At 33.1% G+C, this 14,376-nt stretch overlaps 7 protein-coding genes across 7 annotated transcripts; 5 read left to right on the top strand and 2 right to left on the bottom strand. All coding sequences in view use genetic code 12, as the record gives it.

The window, feature by feature from the left end:
* Window positions 1-41: 41 nt before the first annotated feature.
* CAALFM_C700940WA (serine-type carboxypeptidase) lies at window positions 42-2,150 on the top strand (the record flags this gene model as incomplete). The annotated part of the gene is made up of 1 exon (XM_715221.1): window positions 42-2,150. The coding sequence occupies one exon, from the start codon at window positions 42-44 to the stop codon at window positions 2,148-2,150; it is 2,109 nt and encodes a 702-aa protein (XP_720314.1).
* Window positions 2,151-2,453: 303 nt separating this feature from the next.
* YML6 (mitochondrial 54S ribosomal protein uL4m) lies at window positions 2,454-3,290 on the top strand (the record flags this gene model as incomplete). Its single annotated transcript, XM_715220.1, has 1 exon — window positions 2,454-3,290. The coding sequence occupies one exon, from the start codon at window positions 2,454-2,456 to the stop codon at window positions 3,288-3,290; it is 837 nt and encodes a 278-aa protein (XP_720313.1).
* Window positions 3,291-3,798: 508 nt separating this feature from the next.
* Window positions 3,799-4,664, top strand: RPS18 (40S ribosomal protein uS13; the record flags this gene model as incomplete). Its single annotated transcript, XM_019475479.1, has 2 exons — window positions 3,799-3,845; window positions 4,274-4,664. 2 exons carry the CDS (start codon window positions 3,799-3,801, stop codon window positions 4,662-4,664), a joined length of 438 nt encoding a protein of 145 aa, XP_019331024.1.
* A 1,950-nt stretch (window positions 4,665-6,614) lies between these two features.
* On the bottom strand, window positions 6,615-7,622 carry YOX1 (Yox1p; the record flags this gene model as incomplete). The annotated part of the gene is made up of 1 exon (XM_715218.1): window positions 6,615-7,622. The coding sequence occupies one exon, from the start codon at window positions 7,620-7,622 to the stop codon at window positions 6,615-6,617; it is 1,008 nt and encodes a 335-aa protein (XP_720311.1).
* A 3,093-nt stretch (window positions 7,623-10,715) lies between these two features.
* PHM5 (endopolyphosphatase) lies at window positions 10,716-12,704 on the top strand (the record flags this gene model as incomplete). Its single annotated transcript, XM_715217.1, has 1 exon — window positions 10,716-12,704. One exon carries the CDS (start codon window positions 10,716-10,718, stop codon window positions 12,702-12,704), a length of 1,989 nt encoding a protein of 662 aa, XP_720310.1.
* A 678-nt stretch (window positions 12,705-13,382) lies between these two features.
* RPP0 (60S ribosomal protein uL10) lies at window positions 13,383-14,321 on the top strand (the record flags this gene model as incomplete). The annotated part of the gene is made up of 1 exon (XM_715216.1): window positions 13,383-14,321. The coding sequence occupies one exon, from the start codon at window positions 13,383-13,385 to the stop codon at window positions 14,319-14,321; it is 939 nt and encodes a 312-aa protein (XP_720309.1).
* On the bottom strand, window positions 13,409-13,831 carry CAALFM_C701000CA (uncharacterized protein; the record flags this gene model as incomplete). The annotated part of the gene is made up of 1 exon (XM_715215.2): window positions 13,409-13,831. One exon carries the CDS (start codon window positions 13,829-13,831, stop codon window positions 13,409-13,411), a length of 423 nt encoding a protein of 140 aa, XP_720308.2.
* Window positions 14,322-14,376: the final 55 nt, after the last annotated feature.

Here is a 14,376-nt window from a genome sequence, read left to right on the forward strand (position 1 = left end):
CAACACACATCTATCTTTAATCAATCAAACACAAATCAATTATGAAATTAATATTATCAACATTGATTGTATTTATTCACACCTTATTGGTGCTGGCTTTACCTACAAAAGAAGGGTCAGATCCTAACTCAGCTAAGAAATATTTAGTTTCTGATTTACCTGGATTACATGAGAATATAACTCCAGATAATTCCATACCTTTGATGTTTGCTGGACAACTAGAAATATATCCTGAAACTGATACTCATTATTTTTTCTGGAAATTCAGTGATCTGAATCCAGAAACGGTTACTAATAGAACTATATTTTGGCTTAATGGTGGGCCTGGTTGTTCGTCTATGGATGGTGCATTATTAGAAACTGGACCTTTCAGAATAAACTCCCAACAACAAGTCATTAGCAATAATGGATCATGGCATAAGATGGGGGATATTATATATGTTGATCAACCTGCTGGTACTGGATTCAGTTATTCTGATACTTATATCACTGATTTAGATCAAGTGGCTGAGTATTTTTTAAAATTTATGGAAAAATATTATGAATTATTTCCTGAAGAAATAGGCTATGAGATTTATTTTGCTGGTGAAAGTTATGCTGGTCAGTATATTCCTTATATTGCCGATGCTATATTACAAAGAAATAAAAAGTTGGTTGATGGTGAACATAAATATGATTTGCGTGGAGTCTTAATTGGGAATGGTTGGGTTTCTCCTAATGAACAAAGTTTATCATATTTGCCATTTTTCAAAGACCATGGGTTGATTGATGTGCATCATCCAAAGTGGGCAACATTATTAGCTAAACATGAACAATGTCAAAAAATCGTTAATAAAATAGACTCTACTTTTGATGATGGTGTAGTTCATTATTATGAGGTCAGCTCTTCTACTTGTGAAGCCATTTTAACTGATTTATTGGAGTACACTCAAGATACGGCTAGTGAAAAGGACCAAAGATGTGTTAACATGTATGATTACACTTTACGTGATTCTTATCCTTCATGTGGTATGAACTGGCCTTATGAATTGGTGAATGTGGGACCATTTTTAAGACAAGAAAAAGTTATGCATCAATTGAATTTAATCAATTTGAAAAAATGGAATGAATGTAATGGCAGAGTTGGTCGTACATTTCAAGCAAGACATTCTATTCCTGCAGTACATCTTTTACCTGAATTAGCCAAAGAAATCCCGGTGATGTTATTCAATGGTGCCAATGATATTATTTGTAATTCTCAAGGTGTTTTGTCATATCTCCAGAAATTACAATGGAATGGTGAAACGGGATTTACTAATAAAGATAACCAAATAAGTTGGATTTATGACAATAAAGAAGTTGGTTATATCATATGGGAAAGAAATATTTCATTCATTAACATTTATAACTCATCACATATGGTACCATATGATTTACCCGATGTATCAAGAGCGTTGATTGATTTAATAACGGGTAAATATGATGAAAAGGATGTTGATGGCAAAAAATCATTTGTGACGTACCCATTAGGATCGAGAAAGGAAAGTGATGCGTCCGCCGATGGAGAAGAGAATGCTGGACTGGACAAAGTTCCTGGTGATAGTCCTTCACAGACTATAGACCCAATGATATCGTCATCTACTGCGTCATCATCATCAGTTGAGTCTTCCTTATCAAGCAGTACAGCATCGGCTGATTCCGATTCCACCAGTAGTAAATTCACAAGATTAATTCAATTAGCAGTAATTCTTGTGATATTCTGGGGGGTTTATGTGCTTTATGCATCCTATAAATCAAGACCATCGTCAATAATTAAAAAACCTACGAATAATACCAGCAATGTCACTCGCTCATCAGCTGGTAAGAAAAAGAATGTCCAATGGGCAGATCAATTAAATCAATTTGAAGATGATGAAAGAACTCAAGAACCCAACCAAGGGATCATTGCTAAAGCAATTGGTAAAATCACTGGATCGAAAGATACAAGAGGTAGATATGCTCCTGTTCAAAGAGGAAATGGTAATGAATACATAGATGATATTGAGTTGGGTGAAGGTCTAAGTGATCCTAATGTCGATGAGTTTATAATTGGCAGCGATGATGACGAGGAACAAGGACAGGCACATTCAGGTGCTGCTACTCATAATCAAAAACAAAAACCAATGAATTAGATTTTTCGGTACAGTGGAGATTAGAGATCTTGTAGATTTATATAACGAATAATAGTTTGATTTTTATTTTTTGTCTATACAACCTACAATAATCTAGATTGTGACTTTATCTCCCCCCCCCTCTATGTCGGTTGTGTTTAACCTTTGGCAATTATTCTGTCTTCGGGTCGTGCGAAAAAAGACAAAACAGCCCAAACCAACTTGTAACGAATAGGAAAAAAAATGAAAAATATCCCATCAACAAACGATCTATTTAAAGGATACTCTAAGAAATCGAGGGGTGTTCAACCATAGCTCATAATCATGTTCAAACAATCCATACGTAGTCTAGCTACCAAGTCACCAATTTCAAGTGCTGCTGCCACGACCACCACCGCTAGTACCACCAGCACTACCACCACAGCTTCCTTGAATTTTGCAAAACCACCATCTTATACATTAGCTCAATTACGTGAATTCCCAAGTTTAGAACCAAAAACATTTATTCCATTACCAACGACATTTTTCAACACCGAAAAACCTATTCGTAGAGATATATTATGGAGTTGTGTTACATATGAAGCCGATAAGGCCCGAGTAGGATCAAATTATGCAATTTTAAAATCGGATTCACCTTATTCTAATCGTAAATTACGTCCTCAAAAAGGTTCAGGTCGTGCTCGTTTAGGTGATGCCAATTCTCCACATATGGATAATGAAATTAAAGCTCATGCTATAAAGGGACCTCATGATTGGAGTACTGATTTACCTAGTAAAATATATTCTCGTGGTATTCAAAATGCTTTTACTATGCATTATAAACAAGGAAATTTAAATGTTGTTGAAAATGAATTAGATTTCCAATATGGATATGATATTATAACTCAACTGTTTGTTTCAGTGCATAATTTGAATAAATTGAATTTATTATTTATAACTAATGAACCAAGAGATAATTTAATGGAAAGTATTAAAAAATTCTACATTAATGAAAAAGAATTTAATTCATTAAATAAAAAGGAAAAACCAAAATATTTACAGAAATTAAAAGGCAAAGTATTGACAAAGGAAGATGTTGAAGTTAGAGATATATTAAGAGCTCATAGAGTATTCATTGAATCTTCTGCTTTACAATGGTTCATCACTAAACATACTGTTTAAGTTTAAGTTTAAGAACTAGCAGATGTAAAATGTTTTATGTCATTATATAATTTGTTAATACATGTATATAGATTTTTTAATGAATGTATTCCCTAAATAGAACAGAATTATGATGCTGTTACAGCAAAAACTGGTTTGAGTATTGGAGAATGTTATAAACTGAAATTTGATTTACAACCAAAACCCGTGTCACGTGTAAGTAATTAGGGCTTTTAGGGCTTTCTATATACAGGCACCAGAATTTTTTTTTATGGGCGATAGAAATAATGTATGCGCGCGATTCTTCCTGCTAGAGGTTTTTCTTTTTGTATGTCTGTAACAGTGCGACTCACATAGTTAAGTAATTTTAAAGCCAGAGATTGTGTACAGTCGCACGCCCCCTAATCACATAGTTAATTCTCAAACTTTCTCTCTTTCTCTCTTTGCTTTTCTCCTAAGGAAAAAAAAAATTTATTTCATTTGTTGAAAATTTTTGTATAGTTCAGTTTAACAACACCAGTAATCAAACATGCCATTAGTTGTCCAAGAACAAGGTTCATTCCAACACATTTTACGGTATGTGAGTGTATTATAAGATTATTTGAATGAGATAGAAAAGGGTTAAGGAAGGAAAGAAATTATCCAACTACTGTTTTGGGAAAGATTAATCAGAAATTTGAATGCAATGAAAAAACTTTTTCAAGAGATGGATATGGAACAAGATTCGATTGTTATCAACAAATATAAAGAAAAGCAATGATTTACTACTGTTTGGGAAAGATTTTGGATATGTGTATCAACAATACTACTATTTACTTTGGAGTAATATGTTTTCAATATTATCAGAGACTTATCAAAATTTATGAGTTTATTATTATTGAAGTTCAATACCATCAAGCCTTTTTTTTAACCATCACTCTATTCAACAATCATTTAAATATTAAAGTCTTTTTTTTCCCTGTTTAAAGTATTCGATTTACTAACATTATGAATTATTATTATAGTTTGTTAAACACCAACATTGATGGTAGAATCAAGATCATGTACGCCTTGACCAAGATCAGAGGTGTCGGTAGAAGATATGCCAACTTGGTTTGTAAAAAAGCCGATGTTGAATTAACCAAAAGAGCTGGTGAATTGACCCAAGAAGAATTGGAAAGAATTGTCACCATTATGCAAAACCCAACCAACTATAAAATCCCAGCTTGGTTCTTGAACAGACAAAAAGATCAAGTTGATGGTAAAGATTACCATGTTTTAGCTAACAACTTGGAATCTAAATTGAGAGATGATTTGGAAAGATTGAAGAAAATCAGATCTCACAGAGGTATTAGACACTTCTGGGGATTGAAAGTTAGAGGTCAACATACTAAAACTACTTCTCGTGGTCGTTAAATTTAATTCTACATTTATGTCAAATGTTAGAATAAGTTGATGAGAACAAAACAAAGCCAAAAGAATAATTGTATAGTTTAATAGTGTGAAATATATCATACATCATTTCATAATTTATCTATATCATAGAGTTATTTTATTGTTATTAATGTATTTTACTTGTATTGTTAGTAGTGGGATTGCATGTCTAGTAGATTTTGGCGATACCGATTTTCAAAGAGTATACAAATCCAAGCAAGAAACACTAAAGTCAATAAAGCTTTCCGTAGTGGTGCGCTTTTTACTAGACACAGTTGCTGTAATCTTTTAGTATTCAACTTGTGCAATGAAAGGTGTTTTCTTCTATCACAACTGCCCGCGGCCGAATTATTGACAGCATCCTACACATAGTATTACTATACTCTTTTGAATAAACTAGATAAGACTGCTAAAATTAATGTGAACCCATTTATAGAAGTTATCTTTGTAAATCTAGCTGGATGTTTTAGAGCCTTGCTGAAAAAAAAAATCTTTGACAAGCATCAATAATTCACCATCCCTTTGTTCAACTTGGTATACTACAACAAAAGGAGTTGATAATGATTTTCTCTCAAAAAGGGGGGTTTCCTTGAAAGTTAGACACCCACATATACTAAATAAGAATTTGAAGATTGTGCAACAGTTCAAAACTTTTTAAATATCGTACATTCTAATAATTAATCCAAATTGGGTAATTTAATTAAACTGAAAAAAAAAGAGACTTGCAAAGGATTATTGATAAAAAGGAGTTCGACTAAATAAATTATCATTATTTAATGATAACTAAAACGTAATTTTAAAAATAATTCAAAACTACTAAGGTATTGTTTGAAAGGGTTGAATAATGACTTTAACAGTTGAACAAGTAAAGCGTTTCAGTAATTAATTATGGTGTATTGTTTGACATGCAAGTTATTTAACTGGGTATCAAATGTTGGTAGTGGTGGGTAAGTCTCATATCCCTCGTCTAATTTAAAACTCCAACCACACGTAACTGCAGTAATTCTGTTCATTGTTCATTGTTTATCTGTCAAATAAGCACATTTCTGGATAAATAAATTTCTTTTGTCCTTTTCTAAACAAGGTTAACAAATTACTAGCGTATTAGTTGACATTACAACAAATCTCAAAAAACCATCATCAATCAAACAAACAAGCAGTCAACCCTTTCAAATTTAATCAAAAAAGGGAAATCAAATTGTTTAAATTGTTGGTTGTTGTTAATGTGTCACAGAAATGAGAGAAAAAAAAAATAATAGGAATTGTAATTTTGTAACACTTAATTAAAAAAAAAAAATCTTTCTCCTTTGTAATAATATTTCTAATTTTGGAAAGGGGGTTGGTTAGTTGGTTGGTTGGTTGTTGCTCGTCTATTTTCCTTCTCCTAATATGAGTTATTACGCCTTGTTCAATTAACATGCCATTATTAGATTATGCCTAACATTGTCTAACGTGTTCACTTGACAAGAAGACCAATCCACGAATAGTTGCACAAAATAAAAGGGGATTCACACATACTTAAAACGTGTACCATATACACGCACAATTATTCCATACTGAATGAACTTTAAGGGGGGGGGGCTATTCAATAACATTAATTGTATTAAGCAACATTTGAACTACTTTATAAAGTAATAGGGGTTGGGCATTAAAACAATACAGACTCCCTTTATAACTGTTTTATTGTTGTTGAAAACAATTTCTCGTGTAGAGTAGAGTTTTTGTAAAAGTTTCGCAACCAATGCAAATTGCAAGTTTAATTTTATTTTTTACAGGGGTTTAATTACCAAATTCTGGTGAAAAAAAAAACACCACCACACACTTAACATATTAGAAGCTACAAAATTTAGGGTTTCATTTCATAATCATAATGATGTGCGATTCGTAATATTAATAGATACATATACATATATAATTCGTTCATACAAACAATTATTGTAAATTGGTGATATCACCTAAAGCTTTACATTCTTGTAGTTTACGAGTGACTTTACTCTTACTTGGCATAAATTTGAATTTCATAGAAGTATAGGAATTTGTAATCGGGAGTGGGGAAATGCTAGCAGGTTTTGGTAATGGTGTTGATTGAGCTTGAATTGGTAGTTGCACAGATTGTACAGGTTGTACAGGTTGCACTTGTGCTGGTGGAGGTGGAGGTAAAGTTGATATTTGTTCTGGTTGGTGTTGTTGAAATGGGGGATAATTTGAAGTTGGTGGTAATACAGTGATTTCTTTTTCCAGATTCAGTTGTTTTCTTATTGATTGTCTTTTATTTTGAAACCATATTTGTACAGCCTTTTCCGTCATGGAAACTTTTTTAGCAATTTGAATTCTTCTTGATTTATTAGGGGTTGTTCCTAAAGCAAATTCTTGATTCAATATATTTAATTCATGAGGTGAAGTTCTTCTTCTTTTACGTCTTGCTAATGGAGCATTATCAATTGATGGTTCTTGCAGTGGGAAAGTAGCTAGTGAATGTGAAATAAATGCATAAGCCTTGTTGTCAGTAGGAGTAGAGGCAGGTGAAGAAAGTGTTGGAGATGAAGAAGATGTGGAAGCAACTGATGAACTGGTGGATGCCTTTAATTTTCTTTCTTCTAGTATACTAGTATCCATTATTGATGAATCATCGAGCACAGAAAAGCTTCTCTTATTGGAACTAGTTACCAGTGAAGTGGCTGATTCTGGAGTTGGAATATAACTACCATAAGTCATTGATGGACTTTGATAAGCAGCTGAAGTATTTATTGATGGCAATGGTGCCTTGTATGGGGTACTAGTAGTCAATGGATGATCTCTATAATGACTACTTGGAGCAGTTGGTAAAATAGAAGATAAAGGTGGTAAACTTAGTTTTGAACCATTGTTGGAATTAGTTAATGGAGTGATTGGTGGTAAGATTGATCTTTTAGTTGGTGTTTGTTGTAAGTGCATCATCATGGAGGACAAAAGTTAGCGTGTAATAGTCTTTAAGCGAAAGGAAAGTGAAAGCAAAAGTTACAGTAAAGTAAAAGGAAAAGAAAAGGAAGAACAATTTTGTATTCTAAAATAAAAAAAAACAAGTTGGAAATACCTTTGGCTATATTTATATTTCAAATTATATTTGTTTTGAGTTTGAAAATGTCAAAAATTTCAATCTGACCAAACTAATATAAACAACAAAAAAGGAGAGAGAAGGGGGAAAAATTAAATCGAAATAACACAAAATTTAAGCACAACTGCTGCTCTATGTATGGTGTAATAAATGAATAAATGAATTCGATTAAATCCCAAAAAATAAAATTGCAATTAAGAGTAAAAGGGAGAATTAACAATTAGGAACAATAAAAGAAATAGAAGAACTAGAAACAGAAGAAGATTTCGTTGTTTATTTTTTTGCATTTGCATTTACAAATATGAATTGTTATTTTTATGCATGAAATAATTATGCATAAACTAATTGAACATTAAATTAAAAATTTGGATTTGGTGATACTGTGTTTTTGCTTTTGTTTATTATTATCCTAATTGGTAAATAAATTAAACAAGAGAAAAAATTTTATTCGCGTCTCAAAAAAGATTTTCTATTGTTACCTGTCTAATATGCAAATCCAATATTTACAATCTACTAAAATCCCACAGGTCCAAAGAATTCCACGTCTACCACGACTACGACCATGACCATGACCATGACTACAACCGCAACCACCACTGCCCAACCTCCCAACCGCTAAACGCCACCACTACTGTCCCACCAACCATTAATTAATTAAATATTGCAGTTACAAAATAGAAATCCACTAAAAACAATGAAGATTCTAATACGTTTTATTTTTATTTTAATTCAACTTCACATTCACATTTACTTCACATTCACTTCACATTCACTTCACATTCACTTCATTTACCCAATTCAGCGATTAATTGTGCAATAGTTTGTGGTAACAAAAAACACGAAAAGACTCACTTCTTTCATTTTTTTTTTGAATTCTGTTTAAATCATTTTAGAATAATTTTTTCAACCAGTTAAATCTCAATTAATTAATTGATCAGGTTGTTGGGTAATTATTCTTACGTGTCAATTTGCCTATATAGTTAATATTATTAACTCAAGCTCAAATATGCATATGTGTTACCTGCGTAAATGATCTGATTTAACTTTTTGGGACCAGAAATTCTTCTCTTCCACTTTCCCATTCAAATCAATTACGGTAAAATTACTTTTATTACCAGAATAGTCCAAGATCAAGAAATACTTCGAGGAAATAAAATATCAAAAAAAGAAACACATAAAAGATGATCCACTAACAACAAGAATCAACAACATCAATAACAATGGTAACCAACTATTGTTCTTGTGATAGTACCACTATAGTTATTATTATTACTAGTGGGTATTAACACCCATAATAGAAAGAACAAATGAAGAATTTCGTTTCTCTGTAATTTAGTGTTAAATTAATCTGATATCCTAATTAGGTATCTAATTTACTCGATTAAGTAATTATGCTTGGAAGTTTCAGATCAGGACTTTCAATTCCACCCCAAAAGTTTTTTTTAGTTCAGCTCCTTTTTTTTATTTTTCGTGTCAAAGATGCACTACGCCAATCCCAATCTAACGACAAACTACTTGATCTCCTAGAATGTTCATAGCATTCACTGAGTCTCAGACTTAGATTAATCATACTCTAACCTCAATGGGATTGGATGCAAATCATTGAGATCTCACACTTCACTCTCAAAGAAGAATATGAGAGTTTAACAATGTTTCATTTTGGCTCGTGAGCAAATTTAATTTGGAAAATTAATTTCTGAAACAGCCCATCCGAGTAATCTTGCCCTCGAAACTGTATTCTCGTCAACTTTGTCATTTTTTGCAGTTAGGGGGGGCAACTTCGTTACCATCGACCTAAAAATAACCGAACAAGAATTGTCATCCAACTCATTCTTGATACTGATGATGATGCAAAAATTTGCTCAATTGAGAGTTATGAAGTATATGCCACTTCGCGTAGTTCTTTGATTTGTTCAACGTAATTGCACAGTTTAAAATAGTACATTGTCATCGTGCATCCACAATTAACTTTAGGGCACAAGTTTTCTATTTTTACACCGTAGTACGTAATTTTGGCGTCGTTATTATTATTATTTCTTCTATGATTTTATATTTTATATTTTGTGTTTAATTGTTTACATTTTGGCTTCGTTGGGTTTTTGAACCCGTCGCGCGAATAATTTTTTTTAAAATCGACTTTAATTAATTAATTAATTTTATCCTTCTTCTTCTTCTGTGCTTTGTGTTAACTATTGCAAGTGGTAGTTGTAATAGAATTACTAACAACTTTCTTTCACTTAGAAAGAAGATGTTGCTTACTTGTGAGTCCATGGTTATTAGTCTTCTTGTTGATACTCACAGTTCCCCCCTCTTTCTCGAAAGCAAACCTTAAACTATGATACCAATTAATACTCCACACCATTTTTTGGTAGTAACGTAACGTATGTTAATGCATTAGAGTGTAATTTTACACTCCTGGTGGTTGTCATGAGCCCCACCGCCATTTTAATTGTTATTGTTTGCAACCTAAAATTTTCAAATATCCAACCCACTACTACCAAATTTTAGATGCGAAACGGAAAATTCAATTATCACTAATTTTTTTGGAAATGATCATTAATGACAACTACAAGTACTGGTAGGTAGGTTACCTTTTAAATACTTTGAACCGACTTGAACACGTGCTCTGAGCAATCAAAAAACCGAAGAATAAAAGTCGTGTATATTGTACTCAGTTCAATTCAAAGCCATCAAGAGTTTTTTTTTGTTCCTTGTTCTCTGTAATCCCAATTTTCATTTTTTTGGCTTTTTCCTCTGCAACACTCAACATTTGCTTTACAACAATTTTATACTGGTCCTTATTACCAACCCTCTTTTATCCAAATATTAACTTAGATTCAACAATTAGATCCTTTTGGTTTTCATTTTCAATTCAATTTTTAGATTTTTTTTTATTTCATTTTTTTTTGTTTACTTATACATTTATATATTCAACATAAATGGAAAATATTGGGCCAAATAGACTGTCGGCCCGTCAATATCTATTGATAACCTTCCTCATTACATTTGTTGTTTCCATTTCAACATATCTATATTGTGCTGATTATGTATCATACAACATTTGGAATTCAGTAACCTCAAAATCCAACAAACCATACATATCTATAAAGACATTAGACTTGAATGATACCCAAATCGACGATCTTAAACGTTTAGGGTTAACTCCAAAGAAATCAGTTGAGATAGTGAAACCAGATAACAGCAAACAAACCATCCATGGAAGATTCCTACACATTACTGACTTCCACATTGATCATCATTACCAAAAAGGTAGTGATATCGACAAAGTTTGTCACGGGGGTGAAGGAAAAGCTAGTAAATATGGAGATGCCATTTTGGGTTGTGATTCACCTCCCATTCTTGTTGAAGAAACATTCAAATGGATCACGGATAACCTTATTGACAAAATAGATTTTATTGTATACACCGGTGATTCAGCTAGACATGATAATGATAGAGAATACCCTAGAACTAGACAACACATTTTCAATATGAACAAAGAGATAAGTGATAAGTTTGTCACATTGACTTCAGAATCCGATGGCCAACCTCTCATTTATCCAGTGTCTAACAATGATATTATGCCTCACAATCTTATGGATACAGGACCATCTTTGCAAACCAGAGAATTATTCGAAGCTTGGAGACCATTCATCCCTCAAGTTCAAATGCATACATATTTGATGGGTGCCTACTATTTTCAAGAAGTGATTCCTAACCAATTGGCAGTATTGTCACTCAACACAATGTATTGGTTTGATTCCAACCCTATGGTCGATGATTGTGACAACAAAGGTGATCCTGGTTATAAATTATTCGAATGGTTAGGGTATGTTTTGAAAGAAATGAGAGCCCGTAATATGAAAGTATGGCTTTGTGGTCATGTGCCCCCAAATGAAAAGAATTATGACACCACATGTCTTCGTAAGTACATTGCTTGGACCCACGAATATAGAGATGTCATAGTAGGAGGATTATATGGTCATATGAATTTAGATCATTTCATCCCGTTAGATTCAGTACAAGCTTATAAATCTATCCAAAAAGATTTCAAAGATGAATTTAAACAGAAAAGTGTTTTCAGTGTGGAAGACGAAGATGACCTTGCATTAGAAGATTCAAACTTATACAAGGCTTTAGATGAAAATTTCAGTGACAAATTTTTTAGAGTTACAGGTGGGGTTCCTAATAACAAAGTGACATACTTGGAAACGCTCAGAGAAGAATTATATGCACCATTGAAGGGAAAGAAGAAATCAGGGGAACATTTCGAAAGATATTCAATAGCTCATGTTACTGCATCAATCATTCCAACTTTCAACCCAGGTATGAGGGTATGGGAGTATAACATTACTGATTTGGAAGATAAGCTACAACAAGTTAAATTTGAACCTTGGGATAAGTTTTTCGCTGGTGTTGAACGAATGATCGAAGTTCAGTCCAATTATGTCGATGAAAAGGACAACGATGAAATGAATTGGCAAGAAATGGATGATATAACTATTGAAAGGAAGAAGAAACATAAGAAAAAGAATAGGAAAAAGAAGAAGGATCATACATTCCCTAAACCAATGCCAGAGAATTTACCACTTGGTCCTGCGTATATCGAACAAACATTTACTCCAGAAAGATATGTACAATACTATGCCGATTTGGAATCCATCAACAAAGGTAAAAAAGAATTTGATTATGAAATAGAGTATAGCACTGATGATTCCTTATATGGATTAAAGGCATTAACAGTTGAAGAATGGATCAAGTTTGGTAGAAAATTAGGTGAGCCAGTAAAAGATCTTAAAAATAATGTCAATAAGGGGAAGAAAAAGAAGAACAATGGTAAAAAATATAAAAAATTACAACAAATTTGGAACGCTTATTTGAAACATGCATTTATTAGTTCTGATTATGAACATAAAGGATACGGTTAACGATTTTTATTTTGTATGGTCACTTTTATTATTCTATTTTTTTATTTTTTTATTTTTTGATTATTTTGATGTAGTAACGAATATAAATTTTACATTTTTAAAGACTTATTAAGATGGTTAACTATTGATATTTCTTGATACTTGATTAAGAACCAAGATTACTTAAACATCTCCGCAATATTTTTTGTACGACTGTTATACTACTACATTTGCAATCAGCTAATTTATCTGTGTGTATTTAACAAAGCCAACCAAGGGTGTCTAACTTCTTGATTATAATAGATATAAATATGTCCCTCCTTCCCTCTGAACTTCACCTGGTCACAATTATTCAGAAAGGCACGACTAGGTCGTTTCTCCAACTGCGTCAAAATGACCTATCTCTTCCCCTTTGGTCCTTTAAATATTCTGATAACCATAATATTGTAGGATACATACTTTTAAAAAAGTGCGCGGGGTTATCAACAAGGGTTAAAGCCCTAAAGAAAAAATCCTACACGTGACTGCATTTTATTTGTATTATCACACTATCAAGATGTTCGCACTCCTAGCTACTCACTTTTGATAATTTTTTTTTTTTTCACCAACAGTTGTTTAAACGTCCTTTTCTTCTTTTTTTGCTTCGTCAGTAATTTATACCATTAAATTCCTATCGTCAATTAATAAAACAAAGTCGAAATGGGTGGTGCTAGAGAAAAGAAAGTTCAATACTTCTCCAAATTAAGAGAATTGTTAGAAGAATACAAATCTATCTTCGTCGTTGGTGTCGATAATGTTTCTTCCCAACAAATGCACGAAATCAGAAAGGCCTTGAGAGGTGATGCCGTCGTCTTGATGGGTAAAAACACCATGGTCAGAAGAGCCATCAGAGGTTTCTTGTCTGAATTGCCAGAATTTGAAAAATTGTTGCCATTCATCAAAGGTAACGTTGGTTTCATTTTCACCAACGGTGATTTAAAATCCATTAGAGACATTGTTGTTTCTAATGTTGTTGCTGCACCAGCCAGAGCTGGTGCCGTTGCTCCAAAAGATGTTTGGATTCCAGCCGGTAACACTGGTATGGAACCAGGTAAGACCTCTTTCTTCCAAGCTTTGGGTGTTCCAACCAAGATTGCCAGAGGTACCATTGAAATTGTTTCCGATGTTAAGGTTGTTGAACAAGATGCTAAAGTTGGTCCTTCCGAAGCTACCTTGTTGAACATGTTGAACATCTCTCCATTCACTTATGGTATGTCTGTTGTTCAAGTTTACGACAATGGTCAAGTCTTCCCATCATCCATCTTGGATATCACCGATGACGAATTGATCAGCCATTTCGTTTCTGCTATCAACACCATTGCTTCTATCTCTTTGGCTGCTGGTTACCCAACCTTGCCATCTGTTGGTCACTCCATCATTAACAACTACAAGAACGTCTTGGCTTTGTCTGTTGCCACTGACTACACTTACGAAGGTTCTGAAGCTGTTAAAGACAGATTAGCTAACCCAGAAGCTTACGCTGCTGCTGCTCCAGCTGCTGCCGCTGCTGGTGGTGCTGCTGAAGAAGCTGCCACTGAAGAAGCTGCTGCCGATGAAGAAGAATCTGATGACGACATGGGTTTCGGTTTATTCGATTAAACGGAAAAGCCACGACTGTATAATTAGTATATCTTTATTTAAAATACAAGTTCTC

Source organism: Candida albicans, chromosome 7, assembly GCF_000182965.3.
Source record: "Candida albicans SC5314 chromosome 7, complete sequence".
NCBI classification, from domain to species: Eukaryota; Fungi; Ascomycota; class Pichiomycetes; order Serinales; family Debaryomycetaceae; genus Candida; species Candida albicans.